General features: G+C 41.3%; 1 protein-coding gene across 1 annotated transcript in view; it reads right to left on the bottom strand.

Moving 5' to 3' along the window:
* lrp2a (low density lipoprotein receptor-related protein 2a) overlaps nucleotides 1-27,688 on the bottom strand; it is a 387,109-nt gene that overhangs the window by 188,680 nt on the left and 170,741 nt on the right. Inside the window, exons 17-28 of the mRNA XM_041200238.1 lie at nucleotides 26,701-26,841; nucleotides 24,539-24,742; nucleotides 23,651-23,843; nucleotides 23,391-23,516; nucleotides 21,580-21,710; nucleotides 18,251-18,388; nucleotides 16,740-17,021; nucleotides 13,498-13,737; nucleotides 4,750-4,869; nucleotides 4,528-4,644; nucleotides 3,699-4,076; nucleotides 2,864-2,884 (exon numbers count right to left, since the gene is read on the bottom strand). Coding sequence (XP_041056172.1) covers nucleotides 2,864-2,884; nucleotides 3,699-4,076; nucleotides 4,528-4,644; nucleotides 4,750-4,869; nucleotides 13,498-13,737; nucleotides 16,740-17,021; nucleotides 18,251-18,388; nucleotides 21,580-21,710; nucleotides 23,391-23,516; nucleotides 23,651-23,843; nucleotides 24,539-24,742; nucleotides 26,701-26,841 — 2,091 coding nt within the window. The remainder of the gene's footprint in view (nucleotides 1-2,863; nucleotides 2,885-3,698; nucleotides 4,077-4,527; nucleotides 4,645-4,749; nucleotides 4,870-13,497; nucleotides 13,738-16,739; nucleotides 17,022-18,250; nucleotides 18,389-21,579; nucleotides 21,711-23,390; nucleotides 23,517-23,650; nucleotides 23,844-24,538; nucleotides 24,743-26,700; nucleotides 26,842-27,688) is intronic.

Raw genomic sequence — 27,688 nt, 5'->3', positions numbered from 1 at the left:
ATGCAGGTAAGAAAATTGGACAAGTTTGAATAACTGGTTTCTGAAGACTAACACAGAGATGTCGATATCTCTCAACTGAGGCAGTGGAATCACTGGAGACAATTGATTTTCAAATTAATCTGTCTTCAAGAACATAAAATATGAAATGTAAATATTTGATTTATTCCCACAGTACTAATTTACAAATGATCTGTACAACACAAAGAAAACATCCTGACTTGTAATATTGAACCCAAAAGCATTGAGAACAGAGAAATTTGGAAATGCATCAGTCTTGAATTATATTAATTGTAGCTTATATTAATTGTATCAATGAAGCTAGCGTATATAACGAGTCAAAGTCAATGGAAAGAAGAAGGGATGCTACAAAAACAGTAATCAAAACAAATCTGCAGGTGGTTAAGTGCTCAATATTATAACTTAGAATTCAGTAATTAGGAAAGATCAAGTGGACTGAATCCCTATCCAGAAAACAAAGTGCATCTTTCCAATTGCAGCAGTCTACTCAAATGCCATCCTTGTGTTCCTGAGATGATTGCAAAAGAATCAGGAAAGACGGGGTGAAATGTTTCCTTGTACCCAGATTTTGAAGCAAATTATAACTAACACATCATGGAGGGCACAGCATAGATTTGGATTGATATTTGGAAGTTTTGATCTGAATAGCAATGTCAAACCATGCGTTTACCCACAAAGCCATCAGATGACCCATTCAAAATAAAGGGGATCAACACTAACTTTCAAAAAGTGAATGGGAATGACCCACAATCAAATGAAGTGCTCATCTACCAAAATTGAAAACAGTAAATTCTAGGTTCAGACACTTTTTGAAAAACAGGTCCTCCTAATACCATTCATTCCGTTGTATAGCAAAGGTCAATTTCAGGAATAGTTAAGCTTTATTAGAATGCAGACCCCTATTCTAGTGTGCTGGCTTTCTGCCAAATCAAAATGCCAGAATTTCAGAGCAAACTGTGAGGATCAGAGCAACAGGGGTGGATTGCCTACCAGAGAAATAGGCCTCTGTTTGAGAAACCCAAACATCTTCAGAATTTTATCAATTTAAAATTGGCAGACATCTTCACTCTTCTCAGTGTTAGTTTTTTTTTAAATGCAGAACGAAAGATATACTGTCACATTCTCTAGAACAATGAATTAAGGATTGCTCTGAATTGTACATAAAATATATATTTACTTATATGAGTTCATGAGTAGATCAAGGGTCTCATGTTTAATTATTTTTTTTCCATCTAGTTTACAACATTGGAAGTGGTGTAGAGAATTAAATACAATCTGCAACATGTACAACTTTGATGTAGGGCTAGTATCACTGACCTACATTTACTCACTGACCTGCACTGTCATAAGTTTGAAAAAGGCATCCTTATGTTTATAAGTCTTCATAACCTTGCCCACCGTAACACTGTAATGCCTTCCAGTCATACAACACACAAGCCCACATCCTCAAACTCCTTGCTCCTCCAACTCTGATCTTGTGGCATCCCCAACTTCCCTTTGCCCCACCATCAGCAACTGTGATTTGAGTTCCTTGAATCACCCATCTGGAATTTCCTCCTGAAAATTCAACAATTTGCTCCACTTCTTTAAGACCCTCTTTAAAACTTAACTTTTTGATCAAGCTTTTGGCCATTCGAGGGCATGAACACAAAGATCAATGCTGATACTCGAGTGTAGTACTGAGGGAGCTCCTGCATTGTTGGATGCTGTCAGATGGGAAGTTAAACCAAGGCTCCATTTGCCTGCTTGGCTGAATATAAAAGATCCCATGGCAGAATTTTGAAGAAGGGCCTGGTGTCCAGGCCAATATTTATTTCTCAATTGACATCTTAAAAAAAATTATCTTGTCATAATCACACTACTTATGAAAGCTTGCTGCATGCAAATTGGCTAACACATTTCCTACATAACAACAGTGATTATGTTCTGGATTTTTACAAAGTCATGGATCCATCATGGATCCAGAAATCCCACCTTCACAACTGGCAAAAACCATTTTTGCCAGGGGCGGGTGTAACAGGGTCAGGATGTAACTTCCATATGTGGGAAACAAGCTCAGCAGGGCCTTTCAAACTCAGTACTGAGTTCCAACATACCCCATGGAGTTTTAAAATTGAAAAAAAAACTGCCTACCTGTGTCTCTGAGAGTTGAAACAAAAATCTGTTCCAGCAGTTTCAGAAGCTGTTTGTGAACATAACACTAAGTGCTATCATTATAGCATTAATGCTTGACTGTTTTCCACAACTTATCATTATTGCATTAGGGAGCTATATGTTCACAGTTTAACTGACAGCTCAAATGAGGTTATTAAAGGATTAGCAGTCTTTGATCTGGGGTTATGAATACAAATGTCTATTTTTATGAGGGATTAAGTATTAGAGGGGATTTAAATGTATCGAATGGCCTTTCAAGAATGACTTTTTTTATCTTGTGAGGTCTCTAATACATATTGGGAACTTTATTTCATCTCAGCATGGCTCCTGAGGTCTGCCCAGGCATGGATGGTACAAGGGCAAAGGATGGTGGGTGGGGGAGGGCTTGGGTTGACCAAAGCTGGCAGGGGCATAGGGGCTAGATGGGGAAAAGGAATTGGTTGGGGGGTCATGTGTTGGCATGGGTTGGCACTAAATTGACACAGGGGCTATAATGGGTCATTGGAAGTGTGTGGAAGGCATGGGTTGGTATGTATGGTCATGGGGAGTGGGTGGGGTGAGCGATTATGAGGGATAAGGACTAGAGTGACTAACATTTAAGAAAACAACGGAAATGAAATCTTACTAAATCAAGACAGGCCTTTTAAACAGCCTGCCTTGGCACTCGGTAGCCCCTGTGGCTTCCCTTGACCTGCGTCTGGTAGCAGCGAGCCTGACTCCATCCCACAGCCCCCTCCCCCTGCCCCAAAACAAAGATCCCACCAATTGAGGCATCTTTTCCTCAAGGTGGATGTGGCAGGCTGGGAAATTTCTTGGCTCAGTATACCCCCCGTCAGGAGCAAAAAACCTAGACCTATACATCAAAAGTATTACATTGGCTGTAAAGCACTTTGAGACATCTGGTGGTCATGAAAAGTCACTTTCTTTTTAATGCTGCACTCTCCTTGATTCAATGGCCTTTTTTTTCTGATTATGTGCCATTGGAGCACCTTGCGGTAGTTTGCTATACATAAGGCTCTATATAAATGCAAATTACTGCAGTGCAGTAGTAGTGGTATCAATTGTAGGGTTATGGTGTCTGCTCCTTTCTTCTATCACCTTGCACTTGCAAGGACACTCTGAAGTCTTGATTTAGGAGTTTTGATATCAACTTTGAGGCCTGGAAAAAGGTCACCCAGGATCGCTACAACTGGCGCAATCAAATAAAAAACGGTGTGGCCTCCTTCAATATCAGAGGTTGAGAGAAAATACATGGAAAGGAAACACCAAGCCAGCAACTCATCCAAAACTCATTTGTCTGTGGTATCTTGTCCTATTTGAACCTTCTGGGTGCGGATCAACCTTAGCAGTCGCCCACCTACCCAGTGGTACCCTGCAGGCATCGCAGATAATGAACATAATCACCTTCGCCTCAAAGCACAAACAAGAGAAGAGACTGGTATCTTATTTTTGTCCCACATAATCAATTTACTGGACCCTTAGTTCATTATAAAGAATATGGAAAATATTAAAAATAATTTACTTACTGCAGAGTGGCGATTCATCTGCGCCATTTGGGCAGTCTGGAGAATGGTCACAAACCTTATCCAAACTCAGACAGATGCTAAGACCTGGGCACTGCCATTGGTTACTGGGACATTGAAATGGCTGTGTTGGGCAGTCTCTTTCATCACTCATGTCTCTACAGTCATTATCGCCATCACACAGCCAGCGTCTGAAGACACAGTTTCCATTATCACACCGGAAATAGCTGGCAGAGCAGTTCTTTGGTGGGCAGCTAAGATGTTCATCTGATCCATCAGTGCAGTCTGAATGACCATCACATTCCCAATTTGAAGGTATACAGGTACCATCATCTTGACACTGGAATTCATTTTGGTGGCACATGCCTGGTGGTCGAGTGGCTACAAGAAGAAATAACAAAGCTTATAATCAAAGCTTTATCAATGTTATATAGAGCAATCCTTTGTGCCAATTAATATTTGACAAACTAATTACTTATTATTGGGCAAGGTCATTGAAATGAGACTGAACCTCATAAAATGGCTAGGGTAAAATCCATGATCCATATAAGATAGTAAAAATGTATTGGCACTGCCCAGTTTGTTCATTATCTGAACAAATTCAGTGGTTAGAGAAGGAAAGCACACATGCACTGAACCATAGATAGACCCATGCAATTGATGCAAGCCCTGCACTGCAGTGTAGATGAGGTGGGGGAATGGGATATTCTTGGCCTTTGTTTCCATAAACTTCAGGAGCACCAACAACATTTTCAAAGCAATGCATATCAGCAAGGGAGCAGAGTTCCATGAAAAAAATAACATTTAATCAGCTCTAAATTAATATACATACGGCATCCTGTCTCATCAGATTGATCCCTGCAATCAAAAACTCCATCACAATGGTAGATATTGCTGATGCACTGTATTCCACTGGCACATTTAAATCCATAGGAAGTGCAGTTAATCACTGGAAAGAAAGCAATTTTAGTGTAGGAATCTGAACCATAAAATATTATTTTTCAAAAAGATAAATTGCCTACGATCGTGGTTGTCACCTTTTAACTACACTCACCACAGTCCTGTTCATCCAATCCATCTAGGCAGTCTTCATCACCATCACATACGTAAGCTGCGTCAATACACCGATGTTCTGGACATAAAAATTGCTCAGGCTGGCAGGTACTTGTGAAATCTTTATTTTAGAAAGGAGGAATCAGAAAAAAAGCAGGCTTAAATTTGGATTTGAAGTAATCTTTATTTAACTGCTAGTGTGAATTTGTAGGTGACCAAACCTACATGACGTGTCTCAGTTACTAACACCAAATGCAAGGAAATTAATGACTCAGTTTGTTAGAATTCATTTACCATATCACACTAGTTAATGGAAAAGGAAATTCCTAGGGCAGGATTTTCCCCCCAGTGGGGGTGAAATTGAAGTGTGGGTGTGCACAGCCATGCCTCCAATCGGTGCCCCCAATCGAGGGTGCGGCGCCATTTTACGTGGGCGGGCAATTAAGGCCAGCCCAGCGTGACGCCCGCATGGAAGCGCTATGTGCTCCCTGTGCAGGCGGGGAGAATCCCCCCCATGGATGAAAGTTTCATGCTTTTTCTAATTCCTGCTAGGGCTCCTGGCCTGCCCACCAACCTTAAGGTTAGACGGGCAGGTCTATTAATTAGTTAAATGACACTGTCAATGGCTTCAATTGGCCATTGACAGGTAGACGGGCACACAGCTGATTTTGCTGCGCCCCAGCCTACCTAAAAATTTAAATGGGGCGCGGTGATGTCAGGAGGTCGTCATTTTGCACATCATTTTACGTGTCGGCGAGCAGGCCCCAAGGGGGCTTACCGATGGGAAAATCCTGCCCCTAATTGTTCTTTCATGAGTTTGAAAGAAAATATCACAAAATCTACATGATCTGGTTTATGCTTATTTACCATGTCTGTAAGATAACCAGCAACACCAAAGCTTTAATAATAATGTATGAAGCACTATTTCCACATTAATTGAAGTAAAGGTGCAATATAGACTCTAAAGATTGACACCCTTGAGTAATTTTTTGGAAATATAAAACCTTCTGTTGAAAATAGCATTTTGGTCAGTTCAGTTTAGGGTCTTACATGGAAATGTATTATTATGCTTATGATTGAGCCTCAGGAGCGGGATTGCGGATCTCAGAGGGTGGGGGGATAGAGCTTGTGGATTTGGGGTCAGGGGAACAATTAGTGGCAGAGATTCATTTGCAGCCCAGGAATATTTTTTTGTCATGGGAATTTCATGTTTATCATGATGAATGACATTAGTATTGGGAAATGGGACCGTAAGAGCACCAAGCATTCCTAGTTCAAGTATAGGAGAATGCAAGCAAACACTCCTTTTCTCTGCCCCAATATTGAGATTTAGAATAGCAACCTCGACTGCATCAGTCTGTCACTTTAAATTTCTTTGTTGTAGGGGCATTCTGTATTATGGGAGCTATAGCATAGTGATTATGTTACTGGAGTAATAATCCAGAGGAATACTGCTCTGGAGAAATGAATTCAAATCCCACCATGGAAACTGGTGGAATTTAAATTCAATTAACTAAATAAATTTGGAATTAAACGCTAGAATTAGTAATGGGGAATTGAAAGTGCTGTTAAGAAAATCTGTTTCACTAAGATCCTTCAGGTTACTTACCCGGTCTGGCCTCCAGACCCACAGCAATGTGACTGACTTGGAATTGCCCTTTGAAATGGCCTAGCAAGGAATGCAGCTGCATTAAACCATTGCAGAAAAGTTGAATAAGAGGAAAATGTGATGAACCACTTGGCATTGACCTAGGCACTGGACACAACAAAGGAACACTCTGCCCAGTCGACCCTGCAAAGTCCTCCTCAATAATATGGGGATTTTTGCCAACGTTGAGAGAGATGTTCCACAAACTAGTCAAGCAACAGCCTTATAGTCATAAAAACAAAAAAACTGCGGATGCTGGAAATCCAAAACAAAAACAGAATTACCTGGAAAAACTCAGCAGGTCTGGCAGCATCGGCGGAGAAGAAAAGAGTTGATGTTTCGAGTCCTCATGACCCTTCGACAGAACAGTTCTGTCGAAGGGTCATGAGGACTCGAAACGTCAACTCTTTTCTTCTCCGCCGATGCTGCCAGACCTGCTGAGTTTTTCCAGGTAATTCTGTTTTTGTTTTAGCCTTATAGTCATATTCACCAAATTATACCTTACAGCAATGTCCAAGACTCCTGCATTCCAATCATCAGAGGTGGTGGCACAGTAGTATACAGTCGGTAAGGAGTGGTCCTGAGAGACCTCAGTCTTGACTCTGGATCCCATGAAGTCTCATGGTTTTAGGTTAAACATGGGCAAGAAAACCTCCTGCTGATTACAACCTACCACACTGATGAATCAGTGCTCCTCCATGTTGAAAACCATTTGATAACATTTAGGCTTGTGCTGATATGTGGTAAGTAACATTCTTGCCACACAAGTGCCAGGCAACAGCCATTTCCAACTAGGGAGTGTCTAACCATGTTCTTGACATTCGATGGCATTACCATCAAGATTCAGGACATCATTGTTGACAGAAGCTTAACGGGACTAGCCACATACACACTGAAACAGACCAGAAGTGGTGTATTCTGTGGCAAGTGACTCACCTCCTGACTCCCCAAAGCCTTTCCACCATCTACATGAAGGAATGTTCCCCATATGTCTGAATGAGTACACTTCCAACAACACTCAAGAAGCTAAACACTATCCAGAATATAGCAGCCCACTTGTTTGACACCCCATCCACCACTTTAAATATTCACTTCCTCCATTGCAGTGTGTACTATTTACAAAATGCACTGCAGCAATTCACCAAGGTTTCTGCAACATCACCCCCCCAAGCCTGCGACCTCGACCACTTAAAAGGACAAGGGCAGCAAGCACACGTAAAGTTTCCCTCCAAGTCATCCAGCATTATGGCTTGGAAATCTATCGCAGTTCCTTGATCATCACTGGATCAAAATTCTGGAACTCACTACCTAACAGCACTGTGGAAGTAACTTCACTACAGTGATTCAAGAGAATGGCTCACAATAATCTTTTCAAGCACAATTAGGGATGGGCAATAAATGATGGGCTAGCGACGTCCAAATCTTATGAATGAATAAAAAAGGATGAAAACTCCATGAGCGGTCATCATCTGCTGAAACGTCTCCATTCCTGTCCACATACATAACATGTCCCACTGAGATGGGATGCGTTTTAACACAGACAAATCGTAATCAAAGTGAAATTCCACATGTAGAAAATTTGGACTTCTGATGTGCTTATTAGTCAGCAAGCATATAGATTGTAGCAACAACTGGAAGTGATGATGTTCCCTATCTCCATCTTCGTACTGCCACTATTTGTCAAATAGTTCTGAACTACTTATAATAAATACAGCAGTGATTATCACAATTTACTATCTTCACAAGCAGGTAGTAAAGTCCTTGAGTGCAGTAAGAAACAAACTCTTCAGCAATGTAGTTTTGTTAAGTAGAATCATTAGAATGGAAACATCAGCCAGTAAGTTGCATTTTACATACACAGCAGTGAATTTTATAAAGTGAAGTCTACTGGGTAGAGCAGCAATAATCACTTCTGGTGAACATCTCCCGATCCACATACAGGATTTATTCAGGAAAGACTTGAATAAATATTCCTGGCCAGTTCAATGGCCACACCCATAGGAATAAAATATTCCACGTTGTTATATCGTTACATTATTCTTAAAGAGTTAGGAAATAATTGTTATGTGAATGTACACCCAGGGAGCCACATTTACTGTTGCACTTCAGTCAGGTGCCAAGCAACAATGTATCAGTCCACCACCCACATGAAAGACTGCTGGTAATACACTGGATAAAGCTCTAGCATTTTGAGTCTAAAAGTGTGATTATTTCAAACTTCTGGGAACAAGTAGACATAACATGGTGGCTACGGGTATCTGTGAGTAAAACCCCAAGCATCTTAAATCGATTTAATGTTGAACTGAAAAAAATCAATGTGAAATAGTGCCAGACAGAGAGAACAAAAACTGAGTGAATCATGTGAAAATGAAATGGCCTCCGCTGCAGCAATGAATGCACAGCTCCAGCCCATGATAAATTCGGAGGCTGATGTTATGGAGTCATTTGAGAAGTTTAAACATAAGTGCAGACTGACATTCAGTAGTTTGCTAAAAGGCACTAGTGACAAAAAAAAAGGGTCAACTACATCAATTTGTTGGGGGGGAAGGGTAAAATATGTTTAATAGCTGGGAGGTCAGTGAGATGACAATACAACCCAGCCAATTTTTAAAAAAAACTTCAGCACACATCTCCAGCCAAAGTCAAATCATCACATCCACCTATATGAGTTTCAAAGCCTGAGGAAGGAACCAGGTTAACCTGTTGGCAATTTCTTAACAAGATTGAAAAATGCATCCAGAAAATGTAAATTCAAAGAAACAGATGAAAGACTCATTTGTGGCTTCACGAGACAATAGTTGAGAAGCTTCGTTGGTTGATGGAGTACTTCAGTTCTTTCATACCTCACATGTCAGAATGCACAGCAAACCTACAAGAGCCGGTGAAAGAAGATGTTAAGCACCAGTAGTCAGAGCCACATGAGAGGAGTTTCAACAAACTCAAAGTAGATGTATGCAAGCAGACAAGTCTATCCTACTACAATATGGCAGTCTGGGCACTTAGCCAAGCATGCATAATGTGGTTTAACTGAGAGCCAGACTGCCATAAAAACATAGAAAATAGGAGCAGGAGTAGGCTATTCGGCCCTTCGAACCTGCTCAGCCATTCATCATGATCATGGCTGATCATCCAACTCAATAGCCTGCTCCCGCTTTCTCCCCATATCCTTTGATCCCTTTTGCCCCATACAATGTTTTGGCCTCAACTACTTTCTGTGGTAGCGAATTCCACAGGCTCACCATTCTCTAGGTGAAGAAATTTCTCCTCATCTCAGTCCTAAATGATCTACCCGTATCCTCAGACTGTGACCCCTGATTCTGGACTCCCCACCATTGGGAACATCCTTCATGCATCTACCCTGTCTAGTCCTGTTAGAATTTTATAAGTTTCTATGAGATCCCTCTTCATTCTTCTGAACTCCAGCAAATATAATCCTAACTGACTCAATCTCTCCTCATATGTCAGTCCTGCCATCCCAGGAATCAGTCTGGTAAACCTTTGCTGCACCCCCTCTATAGCAAGAACATCCTTCCTCAGATAAGGAGACCAAAACTGCACATAATATTTCAAGTGTGGTCTCACCAAGGCCCTGTATAATTGCAGCAAGACATCCCTGCCCCTGTATTCGAATCCTCTTACTATGAAGGCCAACATCCCATTTGCCTTCTTTACCGCCTGCTACACCTGCATGCTTACCTTCAGCGACTGGTGTACGATGACACCCAGGTTTCGTTGCACATTCCCCTCTCTCAATTTATAGCCATTCAGATAATAATCTGCCTTTCTGTTTTTGCTACCAAAATGGATAACCTCACATTTATCCACATTATACTGCATCTGACATACATTTGCCCACTCATTCAGCTTGTCCAAATCACACTGAAGCATCTCTGCATCCTCCTCACAGCTCACCCTCCCATCCAGCTTTGTGTCATCTGCAAATTTTGAGATGTTGTATTTAGTTCCCTTATCTAAATCATTAATATATATTGCAAATAGCTGGGGTCCAGCACCAACCCCTGCGGTACCCCACTAATCACTGCCTGCCATTTGGAAAAAGGCCCGTTTATTCCTATTCTTTGTTTCCTGTCTGCCAACCAGTTTTCTATCCATCTCAATACACTACCCCCAATCCCATGCGTTTTAATTTTACACGCCAATCTCTTATGTGGGACTTTGTTGAAAGCCTTCTGAAAGTCCAAATAAACCACATCCACTGGCTTATCCACTCTATCACACTTATCCACACATCAACTCTACCAGTTACATCCTCAAAAAATTCCAGTAGATTTGTCAAGCATGATTTCCCTTTCGTAAATCCATGCTGACTCTGTCCAATTCTGCCACTGTTTTCCAAGTGCTCAGCTATTAAATCTTTTATAAGGGGATCTAGAATTTTCCCCACTACCAACGCCAGGCTGACTGGTCTATAATTCCATGTTTTCTCTCTACCTCTCTTTTTAACATTAACACCCTCCAATCTGTAGGAACTGTTCCAGCGTCTATAGCATCCACTATTTCTAGGACCACCACCTGAAGTACTCTAGGAAAAGGATTATCTTTATTGAACAAAAACAAAAATACCTGAAAAAGCTCAGCAGGTCTGACAGCATCTGCGGAGAGGGATACAGTTGACGTTTCGAGTCCGTATGACCCTTCATCAGAACTAAGACATATAGAAATGAGATGAAATATAAGCTGGTAGAGGGTGGTGGGTGGGACAGGTAGAGCTCATTAGGGGGCCAGAGATAGGTGGAGGCCAAGAAGAGATTGCCAAAGATGTCATAGACAAAAGGACAAAGGGGTGTTGACGGTGATGATATCTTAAGGATGTGCTAATGGGGACATTAAGGGTAGAAAGCAGGACGAGTAAGTGGCAGATCTGCTTCCAGGGACAGCAGGCCTGACTCCATCCCACACACGGCCTCAGCACAACCACACCACCCCCTCATCCCTTCAGGAGAAAAATTGAGTCTGACATGGTACTTCCTAATGAGGTGAATCTGACGAGTTGGGAAATCCCTGCCTTGATAGTGAAAATCCAGCCCGTACAAGTATAGTTATTTTTAACTTCTGGGAACAAAACATAACACGTCGTCTGGGAAATGCTCAGGATCAGACTAAATAAGTGAGCTGCTCATTTATCACTGCCTAGACACTTTTATTTTTGTGTGAGTAGGGTTAAAAGCCTCTCCCAAATCTTTCTGAATATTTAATTCATCCTTCTGCCCATCTAAAATAATGATGGAAGTAATAAATCAGCACACATCCCTGTTGCTGAGCTGTTTGGTTTGTTTCTTTGGTGTCAGCTCTGCACTGGGCTTAAAACCAACAGCTCTGCATGTCTTACAAATATGTGGACACTGCAAATAACATTTAAGCAATCAACCCCCTCCCCCGCCCCAGTTAATTAGCTTAATTAATCTTTCTCCAATAGCTTCAGCAACTCATTTTTGATGTTTTAAGACACTGGAAATTTATAACCTTCTTCTGCAATGAAGAAACATATCATCCCATGCAGCAATTTTTAGATGTCATTCTGATATTTCATCCTCAGCATGACCATTATTTCAAAAAATAGAGGGCAGAATTTTCCTGGCCTCCGGGTGGTGTGAACGAGGCAGTGGGGCTGGTAAAATGCCGGGGAGCCACGCCGGGAAGGCTCAGTGCTGCCAATGGGGAGGTATCCCAACTATGGGACTGCTACTGCTCGCCAAATGGAGGTGGGCAGGCAATTTGAATGATTAATGGCCCAATTGAAGGTGATTATCCCTGGGTGCTTGCATATTGCCAGTGGGAGAGTGGTCCTTTATCGCCTGGAGGGGAGCCCAGCAGCTACATGGAGGCATCTTCCCAGGATTCCATTCAACCTGGAGGCTCCATGTTGGAAGCAGGGATCGCTGGCACCAAATGGCCCTAGTGGCCCCAGCATTCTCCAGGCCTTGCCTGCTTGGAGCATATTAAAAAATCATTTAATATTCACCATTCTGAAGACACTTGCTCTCATGTTCTCCTTGCTGCCTTAGCAGCTGCCATCTTTCTCAGTGGTGCTGCCGAGGCTGCAGAGCTGCTGGTCCTCTGATTGTGCCGGTAATGGGGTGAGCTGTCATGGTTTTATGATGATATAAAAGCACCCAGCACTCATAAGGGATTGAGTAAACACGCTGCGGGTTCATTTATCAAGACTAGGCACATGGGAACATACATACAGAAGGATAAAGCTTGATGACATCAGAGCTGCAAAGCTGTGTATGTGCTCTGCTGAAAGCAAAAGTGAAACTAAGACAGGATTGCATGACACACTTCTCTTCACGTGATGTCATGCTGCAATCCCTTAAAGGCATATTACAACAAGGGCCACCTGCCTTCCTTTATTGGCCACCTCCCCCGACTGTTGGTTCTCAATTGCCTTTTGCTGGCAATATCACAAAAGAAGTCCTGCCTCCTCAGCCTAATGGCCACCCAAAAGCCACCCTGACAATGGGGCTGCTGCTGCTACAGCAAAATCTCAATCTTAAATCTTAAATATTTTAAATTTATCTGTATATTCTTAAATAGGTATAAACCATTTGTTGTGTTTTACTTTGTCTAGCCTTGACCACATGAAGAGCACATACATTTTCTTAAGTGCACAGAATGAACACACTTTGGAGAGAATAATATGCCCCTATCTGATCAGGATATTTAAATTAATTGGCCTAATAGCTAATGATGGTTGGCTTACACACTGATATTACTTACTTCACGGTACTATCTCTTCTGGAGTTTTTTTCTCTAAGTGCGCTAACTGAAGATAATATATTCTTATTCATTCTGAAGACTGGGAATTTAATAAACCATTACATTTTATTTAATTTTACTGAAAATTATGAATATTTGAATTCTTTAATTGTTCATACAAACAATGGCCCTAAATTTCTTCAGACATACTGCCGCTGCTGATGTTACCAAATGTCCGTCAGAAACCTAAAATCGTATAAAGTATTAAAACAAATTGTTGTAAAATGATACCAGATCAATACATTATTTCATTTCAAAAAGTCCACCCTGCATCATTTAAACTTATAAAACACGCCTCGCAGAACAAAATGTAATACATACCACAGTTAAGTTCATCTGAGCCATCTCCACAATCATTTTCTGTGTCACATACCCAGGTCTTAGGGATGCACCTGAAATTTCTGCAGGTAAAAGCATTTGCAGCACAGGTTCTGGGGACGTTAGTTGGGCATCCTATTTCATCACTCCCATCTGAGCAGTCATCTTGTCCATCACATCTCCAGTAATTTGGAATGCATTGGTCATTTGTGCACATAAAGGCAAATGGAGAACATGTGGTATCTAGGTGCAGAAATAGAGCACAAGAATATACGTTTTTATGATAAGTGTATAAAAATGGTTCAAGTCCATACTTTCCTTAGTGGGGAAATTATTAATAACTGCAGGTAACACCCATCAGATGCTAAGATGGCTTGTCTCAGAAGTTAGAAACTCAGCAAATTATTGCAGCTTCGGTCAAATTAGTAGTGCATATTATTAAATACATATTAAAGCTTCTCATGTTTGACGCATTGAAACGCCATGCATTTTGACTATGAATGAATACCACACAATGCATGGAAGTATTTAACAAACTTTACCCTTGTTAACAAGACCTGTTTTCCAACACTTATGTCAGAATATTTAATTTTTTTATGGACCTTAAACAATACATTTCAATAATGAACTGATACAGAAATATTTGGGGCCTGAAATTAATCTTCATGTACTAAAACCTGTATGAGTGAGATAATATAATTGCATACAAGATAAAATCAGAAATCATTTCAACTTAAATCAGTAAAATTGTACTGTTGTCAAAATTACTTTCAGTACTGTACATTGAAAATACAAGAGCTTATCAAAGAAATTGTTGCCAAATGGCTATTAAAACAATTATACTTCAGTATAAGCCTTCACCCAATGCCTCCATATTAGTCTTACTCATTCTCCCTTGTGCAGAATTGGTATCAGCTGTGGTTCAGTAGATAGTATTCTCACCTGAGGCAAAAGGTTATGGATTCTAGTTCAACCAGAGAGATTTAAGCTGACACTGTAGTACAGTACTGAGTAGTCATTCAAAAGAAACATTGAACTGAAGTCCTCTCAAGTGGAAATAAAAGGCCCTATTTTGTAGAGCAGTTCTCACAACGTCCTGACCAACATTTATCCCTCAACCAGAACTACGAAAATCTCAGGTTATTATCACATTGCTGCTTGTGACATTTTGCTGAACGCAAGTTGGCTGCCACATTTCCTACATTACAATGGTGACTATGTTTAAAAACTCCTTAATTGCCTGTAAAGGGCTTTGGAACATCCTGGCATCATGAAAGGTATTCTATAAATGCTAGTCTCTCTTTTCCTCTTTAGATAATCATCAAATTTGTATGATGGCAGCTTTTCACTAAAAAGCTATAAAAATGATCCATATATTTGTGATTTGACTATATTCAATAGGCTGCTCATAAAACACCAGTGATGCCAGTTAAAACCTCATGCAGGATATCGATGTAAAATCTAAATGCAACACTTGGGGCTGGATTTTGGCTAATGAGGTAGCTTGAGTCAGGAAATTTACCAATTTGGCAGACCCACCTCAGATTAAAGGGCACCATTGGACCAATCTTGCACTCTGGAGAGGTGGGGACAGGATCAAGTCAAGCCCACCAACCCTGGAAGGAGATCCTGGGCGGCCTCATGGGCAGATGAGTGGCAAGGTGGGCTGGTTAGAAGACCTGCTTGAGTTCTCTGGGACTTTGCCCCAGTTGTTTTAGAAGCTGTTAGGACGTCTAGCCCTCACCGCCCCCCTCAACCTCCACCAATCCGCATGCTACCTCGTACTCCCATTGCCTCTCCATGCCAGCTCATGGGTTCTGCCCAACCCACATGCCCTGATATTCCCTCATGCCCCCATGACTCCTTATGCTCCCTTAGCTCCTTCATGCCAACTCATGCCCTCACCCAGCTCCACATAATCCCTCATATCCTCATGACCCCTCATACCTCCATGCCACCTCCATTGCCACTCACCCAGCATCTGCCATGGGTAGACCTCAGGAGCCAGGCAGGGATGAAAAAAATTAAACTTCTAACAGTCAAATACAGCTCTCATTCATACACACTTGTTAATGAAAAACTCATTCATGAAACCCATTCAAAGTTTTAAATCTCAATTATTCAACTCTTATAGAAAGAAATATCTATACAGACCTGACATCAAAGATGGCTAATCCTTTAGTAGCCTCTTTAAATTATCAAAAGATGAAGTCAAAACCTCCATGAGATAATTTAGTTTTTGAAACTCAGCCAAGTCTTCATAATGACATAATAAAATAATAATCCTTTGGAAATGAGAATAAGGATATCTATTGAAACTGCACAAACAGGTGGCAATGTCTTTTTCTAACCTAAACCAGATGGCCTGTCAACCAAAACAGTCCAGCATTTTTTTAAAACTCGCACTAATAGTTTAAGCCTTTTTATTCCAAGTTTAAAGAGTAGAGGATTTAAAAAAGCTTCAAAGCATAACAATTAAACAGATTTTACCCACCATTCAAAAAGGTTTACTCCATCAATTTGTGACTCCCACACTGGGGGTTAAAACCCTTAGAACAGCCAAAATGGGGTCTGTTTGAACTCAGCACTAAGTTGAAATGACCCTGCTAAATTCAAGTTTCCCTCCTGTATGAATCACACACCGACCCCTTCCCCCGCTGGTAAAAATTGAATCTGTAGGAATTTCGGGTGGAATTTCTGCATCCGGGTCCTGCCCACTATTTTTAAAGGTTTGTGGAGTCTTCCCAACTCCATGAAAATCAGGCTCTTTGCTTGATTTCTGGATGGCAAACATGTTTTCCAGTTCTATTCCCCATAGGAAAAAGTAGATTTTAAAATCTAATATTTCTACTAATTTTACGATGGGCTTTACTGTGACAAATTATTACTGGGGTTCAAAGTCTGCTAGCATTCCAATCAAAACACTATTTGTAATATCATTCAGGATATATTAATTAAATATAATGATTCATAAAGAATTGAAATCCGTTGGTATATTAGAAATTTAATTAATGTGACAAAGAGAAGTATTCTGAAAGCTGAGGACAATTGATCTCATTCTGTAATGTTTCGTAATCTTTTATTTCTTCGCCCAAGAATGTATTAATTAGAAGTGCTGAAAGGTAAATTTGATCTTATGTAAGAAGAGAAATCAAGACATTTTAAACAAATTAAATAAGTGCATTAAACACTTCAATTATACTGACACATTGGCTATATTGTATGTAAATTTCAACAGTACATACTTAAAGTTCCACAGTTTGCTTCATCACTATTATCATGACAGTCATTAACTCCATCACAGTGACTGTAATTTGGCACACATCTTCCATTAGCACAAGTGAAAGAAAAGAAGGCGCATTGTTGTATGGTTGGTTCACTTGATGGATCTTCAATGCAGTTAATGTTGTTGGAATCAAGTTTCATTCCGTTGGGGCAACCACATACTCTCTGAAAATTGGGTATCGGGAAGCAAAAATGACTACAGTCTCCATTGGGGTTTGTTGGTTTGTTACAGTTGTTGGATCCTATATTACATAAACAGCAAAATGTCTGTTAGAAAGATGTAGAACACACTAAGACTTCAACATGGGAATTCATTAAAATAAAATTTTCTCAGTATTAAGTCAAACGGAAGTTATTGAATAATATTGGGAGTAAAATTCCTCCAAAAATTGATTTTGTTTTCACTTATAATAAATTCTTCATTAAATTTAATGGCAGTGCATTCCCCTCTATTCAATCTACTAGCCCAAATTCTATTTGGGCCCAAAGGTGGAGAGCCAGCAGATTGAAAAGACAAAAAATTGGAAGGTTTGCGTTTATATAGCACCTTTCACGACGGACATCCAAAAGTGCTTTACAGCCAATGAAGCACTTTTGAAACCAAGTCATTATTGCAATGTAGAAAAGCCAATTTGCAGACAGCAAGGTTCTGCAAACAGCAAAACAAATATTCAATTTTTGTGATGTTGATTAAGGCCAGGATACCAGGGGTAACTTCCTTGCTCATCTTTGAAACAGTGCCATGGGATTTTTATGACAACCTGAGAGAGCAGACAGGACCTCAGTTTAACATCTCATCCAAAAGACAGCATTTCTGTCAGTGCAGCACTCCTCACAGTACTGCACTAGAGCCTTGATTCTTGTGTTCAAGTCCTGTAGTGGGACTTGAACCAGCAACTTTCTGACTCAGAGGCCAGAGTGCTGCCAACTGACTCAGCCAAAATTTGGGCAGAATTCATTTTTACCACAATTCTAACTTGTCCTGTTTTGCCATTTTCTGGCAATAGGTAAATTTTACACCGCATTTGTAAAGGATGGATTGTCTGGGCTTTTTTCACAGGTTACATCAAGAATTTCACCCAGAAGGCCATTCTAAAGGCTGATTGGAAATTCCATCAGCTAAGATATGGTGGTGCTTTGTTGAGGCCTTTTGAAATGACTCAGTATTTACCCAGAGCAAAGAAATCAATCCCATCAGGGATCGATTACTTTCTTTCTAGAGGCAGAGTGGCTCTTTATTCAGCTAAGATTATTGCTGCACATTTTGTTTCATCATGGAAAAGACCATGAGGTACTAGTTGGGATGGAGTCTACACCTTTGGCTTTGGCCAAATAGAGATCCTGCTCCACCACAACTGTGCTGGTGAAGCAGGACCCTCAAAATTTTAGACCTGCGTGCTTTGGGGAATTTGTTAGTTCAACAGGTTTCATAGATAGTTAAAATATATATAATTTGATTATTTATACATACCAGTCTGGACAGAAGCATCAAATGATTTTACATGCATAATGTTGTCGATGCCTCTTCTGATAATAGACATCCCACCACCATCTATTTTCCGCACACGGACAATTCCATTCAGCCTCCAATCCGTAAAGTATGCATAATCTACAGAGAAAAGGCAATCAAGAAACTATATAAGGCCAAACTAGCTCATGTAGTTTTGTTATTTCTTTCATTCACGGGATGTGGGCTTTGCTGGCTTGGCAGGTATTTATTGCCCATTCCTAATTGCCCTTGAGAAGATGGTGGTGAGCTGCCTTCTTCAACAGCTGCAGTCCATGTAGTGTAGGTGCACTCACAGTGCTGTTAGGGAGGGAGTTCCAGGATTTTGACCCAGTGACAGTGAAGGAATGGTGATATATTTCCAAGTCAGGATGGTGAGTGACTTGGAAGGTAACTTCCAGGTGGGGTGTTCCCATCTATTTGCTGTCCTTTTCCTTCTAGATGGTAGTGGTCATGGGTTTGGAAGGTGCTGTCAAAGGAGCCTTGGTGAATTCCTGCAATGCATCTTGTAGATGGTAGACACTGCTACTACTGTGAGTCAGTGGTGGAGGGAGTGAATATTTGTGGATGTGGTGCCAATCAAGTGGGCTGCTTTGTCCTAGACAGTGTCAGGCTTTTTGAGTGTTGTTGGAGTTGTACTCTTCCAGGCAAGTTTCCCATCACACTCCTGACTTGTGTCTTGTAAGTGGTGGACAGGCCTTGGGAGTCAGGAGGTGGGTTACCTGTCGCATGATTCCTAGCTTCTGACCTGCTTTTGTAGCCACGGTATTTATATGGCTAGTCCAGTTCAGTTTCTAGTCAATGGTAACCCCCAGGATGTTGATAGTAGAGCATTCAGTGACGATAATGCCATTGAACGTCAAGGAGCGATGGTTGGATTCGCTCTTGTTGAAGATGATTATTGCCTGACACTTGTGTGGCACAAATGTTACTTGCCACTTGTCAGCCCAAGCCTGGATATTGTCCAGATGTTGGTGCATTTGGACATGGACTGCTTCAGTATCTGAGGAGTCGTAAATGGTACCGAACATCATGCAATCATCAGCGAACATCCCCACTTCTGATCTTATTATGGAAGGAAGGTCATTGATGAAGCAGCTGCAGATGGTTGGGCCGAGGACACTACCCTGAGGAAATCATACAGTGATGTCCTGGGCTTGAAATGATTGACCTCCAAAAATCAGAACCATCTTCCTTTGTGCTAGGTTTGACTCCAACCAGTGGAGAGGTTAACCCCGATTCCAATTGTCTCCAGTTTCGAAAAGGTTCCTTGATGCCACATTCAGCCTTGATGTCAAGGGCAGTCACTCTCACCTCATCTCAGGAGTTCACCTGTTTTGTCCATGTTTGAACCAAGGCTGTAATGAGGTCAGGAGCTGAGTGACCCTGGAGGAGCCCAAACTGGGCATCAGTGAGCAGGTTATTGTTGAGCAAGTGCCGCTTGGTGGCACTGTTGATGACCTCTTGCATTAGTTTACTGATGATGGAAAGTAGACTGGCCGGGTTGGATTTGCCCTGTTTTTTGTGTACAGGGCATGCCTGGGCAATTTTCTACATGGGCGGGTAGATGCCAGTGTTGTAGCTGTACTAGAATAGCTTGGGTAGGGGCGCGACAAGTTCTGGAGCACAAGTCTTCAGTACTATTACCGGAATATTGTCAAGGCCCATAGCCTTTGCAATATCCAGTGCCTTCAGCCGTTTCTTGATATCACGTGGAGTGAATCGAATTGGCTGAAGATGCATCTGTGATGCTGGGGACCTCCGGAGGAGGCCGAGATGGATCATCCACTTGGCACTTCTGGCTGAAAATTGTAGCAAATGCTTCAGCCTTATCTGTTGCACTGTTGTGCTTAGCTCCTCCATCATTGAGGATGGGGATATTTGTGGAGCTTCCTCTTCCAGTGAGTTGTTTAATTGTCCACCACCAATCACGACTGGATGTGGCAGGACTGCAGAGCTTAGCTCTGATCCGTTGGTTGTAGGATTGCATAGCTCTGTCTATCACTTGCTGCTTATGCTGTTTGGCACGCAAGTAGTCCTGCTGACACCTCATTTTTAGGTATTCTTGGAGTTGCTCCTGGCATGCCTTCCTGCACTATTCACTGAACCAGGTTTGAGCCCCTGGCTTGATGGTAATGGCAGACGGGGGATATGCTGGGTCATGAGGTTACAGATTGTGTTTGTACACAATTCTGCTGCTGCTGATGGCCCACAGCGTCTTATGGATGCCCAGTTTTGTGTAACAAAATGAATACAACTATATATCATAAAAGTTTACAATGGGCCATAACTTACAACTGGCATCGGAAAGTACTGACCCACAGGAATTAGAAGAAATAAATGCACACTTACCCTGTCTTCAAAATTACACTGGCCCTTCTGTTCACCGGAGCTGCTTGGGATCCGCATCGTAAGGCTTATCGCAGGCCCCAGATAAGAGTAGCTCTGGCAGGTTCAAGGAGGCCACACCCTTTTTTTTACAGCACTAGCTGCCGTAAAGCAGGTAAGTTTAAAGGGTCAGGGAAATCGACAAGCCATGGAGAAGGGAAGTATCTAAGAAAAGTGAATAGGATTTGGGGGTTGGGGGTGGTCCGGGAGAGTGGGGGTGGGGGTGGGGTCAGTTGGATGTCCAATGGGGAGGGAGGGGAGTTGGAAATCCATGGGGTGTGGGGTGGGGTAGGGTGGGAGGGTGCTTGGAAGTCCGTGGGGGGACTTTGGGTGGGGGGGGATAGTCGGAGGTCCGGGGATGGGGTGTCCAAGGTCTGAGGTGTGGGATGGGAGAGCCGGATTGGGGGGGGGGGCGGAAATCGGAGGTCCAGGGGGTGGCTTTGTCAGAGGTTGTGGGAGGGCTGGGGATCGGAGGTCGGGGGGGGTGGGAGTATCAGAATTATGGGTTGGGGTATGGGGGAGTCCCATATGGTGGCGTTCAGAGGTGTGGGGATAGTCCAGTGAGATAGGTCTGGGTCTTTACAATAGTTACCCAGAAGTTAAAAGGGGTTTTAATTCTTCTAACATTTTCTGAGTAACTATTGTTGGAGGCATCCAAAGTTTGCGATTTAAGCCGTATTTTCAAATGGTTCCCAGCACAGCTCAATTGTCCAGAGGATATGTGCACTTCTGGGCAATTGTCATACAAACCCTTACCTGGGAACCTCCGAGAGGGATTCCCCAGTGCATCTTTGGGGTACCCGCCAAATCCAATGCTGGAGAGCTCTGAAGTTATGGCACAATGTATTTTAATTTCTTTTACAGGAAGTCTCATGACTTCAAAATTTTATAGGATTGTTACTTACCACCAAACACTGTAAGACCAAAAGGGTGTGACATTTGGCTAATTTGACTGAGTGTCTGTCTGTCGAAACCACTGAAGGAGCAGTGCTCAATTTTATCAAAAAAGGCATCCACCCAATACAGACGAAGAGAACTAGAAAAGCAGAAATCTTTGATTCAGTTGAAGTGGAGACTAAATAATTGTGTAAAATGATGTGCTGAATTCAAAACATGCCCACAAAGATTTAAAAAATAAATTCAGCATTACAATATTCTGCTCTACAACTGACACTCTCAAATAAATATAAGACCTGCTCATGAACCAGGACTACCATGGAGGACAGCAATGCAGTGATGGTGGTATAACGGTAATATCACTGGACTAGTAATCCAGCAGCCTAGGCTAATGCCCTGGGAAACAGGGGGTTCATATCCCACCATGGCTGCTGGTGGAATTTGAATTCAGTTAATAATAACCTGGAATTTAAAGCCAGACTCAGTAATCGTGAGCATGAAGCTATCACTGATTGCCATAAAACCCCATGTGGTTCACTAATAACCTTAAGGGAAGGAAATCTGCCACCCTTACCTGGTCTGGCCTACATGTGACTCCAGACCAAGAGCAATGTGGCTACCTCTGAACTGCTCTCTGAAATGCTGAGCAAGCCACTTAGTTCAAGGGCAATTAGAGTTGGGCAACAAATTACCTTGCCAGAGATGCCCATAGCCCATGAAAGAATGAAGAAAAGAAAACAAACTCTGAAGTTAACTATCAGCATATGGGACAGAATAATGGTAATGGGCTGAAAACAAGTTTTTTGTTTATTTGTTCATGGGATGTGGGCATCATTGGCTGGGCCAGCATTTATTGCCCATTCCTAATTGCCCTTGAGAAGGTAGTGGTGAGCTGCCTTCCTGAAGCGCTGCAGTCCATGTGCAAATGCATTCATCATTCTGTAACTAGCCTCTCGGTTCAGAATTCAATAAGTATTACAGAGTAATCAATAAATCTTTTACTTATACATTCACTGAAGGTGAATGCTTAACAACTAACATGAATACCATTTGTTTTTCTTTCCTTAGAATTTAAGGGGTTTAATTTCTGTGTTAAAGGCATTCATGGGAATGTTTTTTATTCAACAAACAACCAAGGAAATCACATTTTACAATTAAAACAATTCAACGTCATTTAAAACTGAATTTTAATTTAATTATTGCAGGAAAAAGAGGTCTTCTCCTGTTCTTTTCGTAAAAGAGAAATTTTATTCTGGCTCTTCTGGTCATGGGACAAATATTAGTTAAAACGACAACCAGACAATTTTCCAAGATCCATTTTTATTGTACTATTGGATTAGCCTTGATCAAATGAATGGGAGGTTTGAAAGTGACTAATGATACGTTTTCTTCGTCCTCTCTCTGGTGAAGTGCTTTCACCCCCTCGACTGATTCCGTGATGTCTTGGTAGAAATTAAAAATTATGATGGAAAAACTTGTATTCTGCTACTCTATTAGGTTTAATAATGTCTAATCAAAGAAACTGTGCTCATTTATTTTCATGTCAATGTCCATGTTCAGTTGTCAAAGCCAGTAAAACGTCCGCTCAAATATTGGGTGGGATTTAACGGCCCCGTCACGGTGGGGGTGGGTCCATAAAATGCAGCGAGCCGTTCAAAATCTGGTGGGTCCATAAAATCCCACTGGCATAAATTTCCACCCATAAAAGCTGTTTTAAGTGTAAACTGACTATTTCTTGACCATTAGCAATTGGAGGAAAACATTCCCCCTGAAGATTGACAGCTGTAGAATTAGCCTTTGAATTATCAATCTGGCTTACCTCCAGTCAATGGCTAGGCCATTCGGCCAACCAAGTGTTGTATTGATTATTGCCATTGCATTTGACCCATCACCCCAGGCTCTCATGATCTTTGCAGGCCTGGCCCAGTCTGTCCAGAAGATTTGTCTGTAAGTGGATGTTAAAGTGGTAAATCCAACACTTATGGGTTTTAGCTCCAACTAAATCTATGAATGTTACTCAAAAATCCATCCATGATCTTTAACAGGGAGAAAACAATGAATGCTGAAATTTTTATTTACCCCATCACTGGATGCACAACAATAGATCTAGGATTGTTCAAGTTCTCAACAATTGTTCTCCTGGATTTATCGGCTAACCGCAGAACAGAAATGCTGCTGTAACGTGCATCAGTCCAGTAAAGGTTCCTTGAAATCCAATCAAAAGCCAGATCTTCTACTCCATCCACTCTATTGGCAACTAGGATTTCCTGGTCTACATACCAGACAGAAAACCAAGCATTATTGATTTTAATTCTCAAGTTTGTTCACTGGTAGATACAGAGTTCTGTTTACAAGCTCTTAGCTGGGTTGTAGCAAGAGAGTGGGGGTGAGAGACAGTGAGCAAGAAAGAACAATCCAAACAAATTCAAATCCAGGTGCCAAAGGTGAACAGAGAGTGCACCATCCAGTCTCCACCCCTGTGGCCATTTTGACAACTAGTTCCCCTAAAAAAAATGCTGTAGTGGGGAAGTCTACAGTTCAAAATCTCAAATCAAGCAGAGTCTAATCTCAATCCTTAGGTTTAGGATATAGGCAAGTGCATCACATTTATTTGCTGATGAGACTAAAATGAATTTATTATGAAACTGACAGATTTATCTTCTTAAAAATGGTAGGAACTTCACTTCCAGCTTAACTACAACTTTAAGAGGATAGCAAGGAGCTGATATTATCGGATTGTCTCCATATATAGCAGAATAAAAAGAATCTAATTAGACCAATACAACACATGGAGAAATTAAACACCTGTAAAAACAATCTTTTAAAGTGATGACTATCCTTTAAAAATGCTAAAGGGCAAAGAAGTTTCCATATTTTGTTTAAGAAGTAGAACGCACAATCTTTCCTTAAAAAAATGAATAAGATCTGAATTGTTGATTATTTACATTGATTTGGTTATTTTATTACCTGTTCCATCAATTTTCTGTTGATAAATCAGGTCTGTCCTTGTATCAGAGAAAAAGATTGTCTGCCGTGCTGCATCAAAATCAAGTCCTACAAAGTAAGAGGGGCTTGCAGTCACAGGCAGGATGATGTCTTTCTGGCTGGAGATATTGAAAGGGATTCCACGCACAGCCAGCTGGGATGAAAATAGTAGGAACTGGGTCACGGCTGCAGAGAAGAGAACATAAAGTGCTCAAAACATTATTCAATTTAATATACCAGGGAGTCAAAACCAAATGCAATATTCACATCCAGCAGGATTACAGAGCAGAGACATAACTGGACAAAGGTGGAAGAATGGAAGAGAGAATTAGGAGGAATAAGGGAGAGAATGGAAGCAAGAGGCAGAGAATGAAGGGGAGAGCAAAGACAGACAGGCAGTTGAAAAGGAAGATGGGAAGGAGACAGAAAAGGTGATTGATGAGAGAGAGAGAGCGAGAGGGGGGAATGGCAGCAGGAGAAGAAAAGAAGGAAAAGTTGGAAGAGAAGGGCAATGATGAGAGGGAGCAAGGTTTAACATATAAACCATGGTACATTTATTAATCCGTGGAAAGCTACGCTTAAAAGGAGAGGTGGATCGGATTTTTGGAGCTTTAGTTTTCTAGCCTTATCGCTCATCTACGTTTCTCAAGAATAGCTTTCTTGCTGGGAATGTGGAAGTACCAACTGGATCCAATATTCTGTCTTTACATCTTGAGAAGTATTAAGATAGAGATCATTTAATTGAGCAATGGGGGAAGTAATCCAATAAAGCCTGCATTTTTTTTAATTTCTAAAATCTCTGACACTAGCTATGGCCCAGTTTTAACTCATTCAAAACCCATTCACTCGCACAGAGTTAAAAATCGTTCTCCCCACCCCCCCACCGAGAAACTTGAGCACAAAAATCTAGACTAACAATTCAGTGCAATACTGAAAGTCTTTTACAGGACACATTAAAACCAGGCCCCATCTGTCCTCTTAAGTGCACAAAAAAGATCCCATTGCACTATTCAAAGAAGAGCAAGGATGCTCTCCCAATGTCCTGGTAAACATATATCACTCAACCAAACACTAAAGCAGTTTAATTTGACCATTCAACTCCTTCTTGTGTGCAAGTTGGCTGCCCCATTTTGTCACACTGTAACAGTGGCCTGGATTTTGCACTTGTTGAGCGCATGCAATCGGCGTGCTCAGGAGCGGATGGGAAACCATCCCCCGACCGTGATCAGCACCCCTCACCGTGATTTCACACTGGCTGGCCAATTAATGGTGAGCTAGAGTGAAACACACCCTGAGAAAGGCTCAGCACCGCCAGTGGGGGCGGGTAGAGGGCAGGTGTCGATGTCGCTGTGGGTGCTGGTGAGCGCTTCCACTGAGCTCCCTAAAGGCAGACAAATGCCTCAGGGAGCTGCAGACCTCCAAATAATAAAAGAAAGCACATAAATGCTGTAAAAAAGACCCATGCAGCACAATCAAGCAACTGAAAGCAGACCTCATTAAAAAAATAATCCCCAGATATTTATTTTTATTTTATATCCTAACAGAGATTTTGATGAAGTTTCATCAAAAATGTAAAGTCTGCCTGGCCAAATGGCCCATCCGCCAACCATAAGGTTGGACGGACCACAAAAAATCGCTTACAAGTGGGCCGTTAATGAACTTAATTGCCCGTTTAATTGTCAGCGGGCCCTCTTCTGTCTTTTGTGCACGCCCATCGAGCGAAATATCGCGCAAGTGCGCAATGACATTGGGACGCTCACCCGATGTCATCTTGCGTGATTTTACACCCACCCACAGGACGTAAAATTCTGGCCTGTGTCTAGAAGTCAAAAAGTACTGTCTTGGCTCTAATGCACTTTGGGACTTCCTGAACTTGTGAAAGTTTATTCTTTCTTTCCGTGCTGTACAGCAGTTCTTTGGCCATTGCATTTTCTATGTGATAAATGGTCTAGCTGACAGAGTCACTTGATGTTCTGCTTCAGACTGTGATATTTCCTACAATGTAATTAAGTGTTGAGCTCATACTAAACTACTAAATCACTAGGAGGTTAATGAATAAGCAATGAAAAGAGGTTGTAGGGTGCCTACAGATAATTCTTACACATCTTAAAAAAAGTAAAAGAATTTTAGGGCCATTCTCATACCATAGCAATGTCTTCCATCACGTTGAAGATCAAAACCCAGTCTGCACCTACATCTGAAGCCCAGGCCATCATTGTCTGTTGCATGGCTGAGAATGCAGATATGCTCACATGCACCATTATTTCTGCCACATGGATTCCTCACTAAAATCAGCACACACAAGACAAAACCGACATCAGATTTAAGCATGTGCTTTTTTTAAGGAAATGACAAGCTACTCACATTGCATTACAGTGTAGAAACTGTATGCAATTGGTTCAGAGTTAAAGTACTTTATCAATAATAGGAGCTCATGTCACCAGTTGTAATGTGGCTGAATGAGAAAGACTCAATCAGCAGCTGATCTTTTACTGTCAGTTTTTTTTTCCTTTCTTTATGAGGAAAATAAAAAAAACATTCTAAAAGCAACTTTTGCCAGCTTAATATTAGTAGACGAAATAAATGATATAATAAATATATACAAATTCTTTCTAAAAATCCACAGATTAGCAAGGCTGATGAATTAATGAAAACCAATTGGGTAATTTTTGACATTTATTAAATCTATTGTAAGCATTAGTCATTTTTCATTCAAAAATAGCAGCATTCAAATGTCAGTCCAGAAATTTAATAATCACTGAGTAGTCTGCTTAGAAGTGTTATATGTTTTTCAGTTAGCTAAAAATGAAAGCTGTAGTCAAGAATGATTTTTACTTTTACAGGGACTCAGAAAATATACAAGAGCCAGAATTTTACGGCCCCTCTCGCCCGGCGGGATATTACAGCCCCACCAAACTGAATGGAGATTTAAACGGCTTGGCACATCTGCTGGGGAGAGGGGCCATAAAATCCTGGCAATGCTTTCTTTGTTATAAAAAAATGACCTGGACTTGAGTACAAGCAGAACAGTTTCAAAGTTCGTGGATGATACAAACCTTGGCACATAGTATATAATGACCAATTTAGTAGCAGGTTTCAGGGGTATGTATACAAACTGTTAAAATGGCATTA

This window comes from Carcharodon carcharias, chromosome 12 (genome assembly GCF_017639515.1).
Source record: "Carcharodon carcharias isolate sCarCar2 chromosome 12, sCarCar2.pri, whole genome shotgun sequence".
NCBI lineage: Eukaryota > Metazoa > Chordata > Chondrichthyes > Lamniformes > Lamnidae > Carcharodon > Carcharodon carcharias.
The sequence above is the reverse complement of the archived record's forward strand: the minus strand, read 5'-3'. Positions and strand labels throughout refer to the sequence as shown.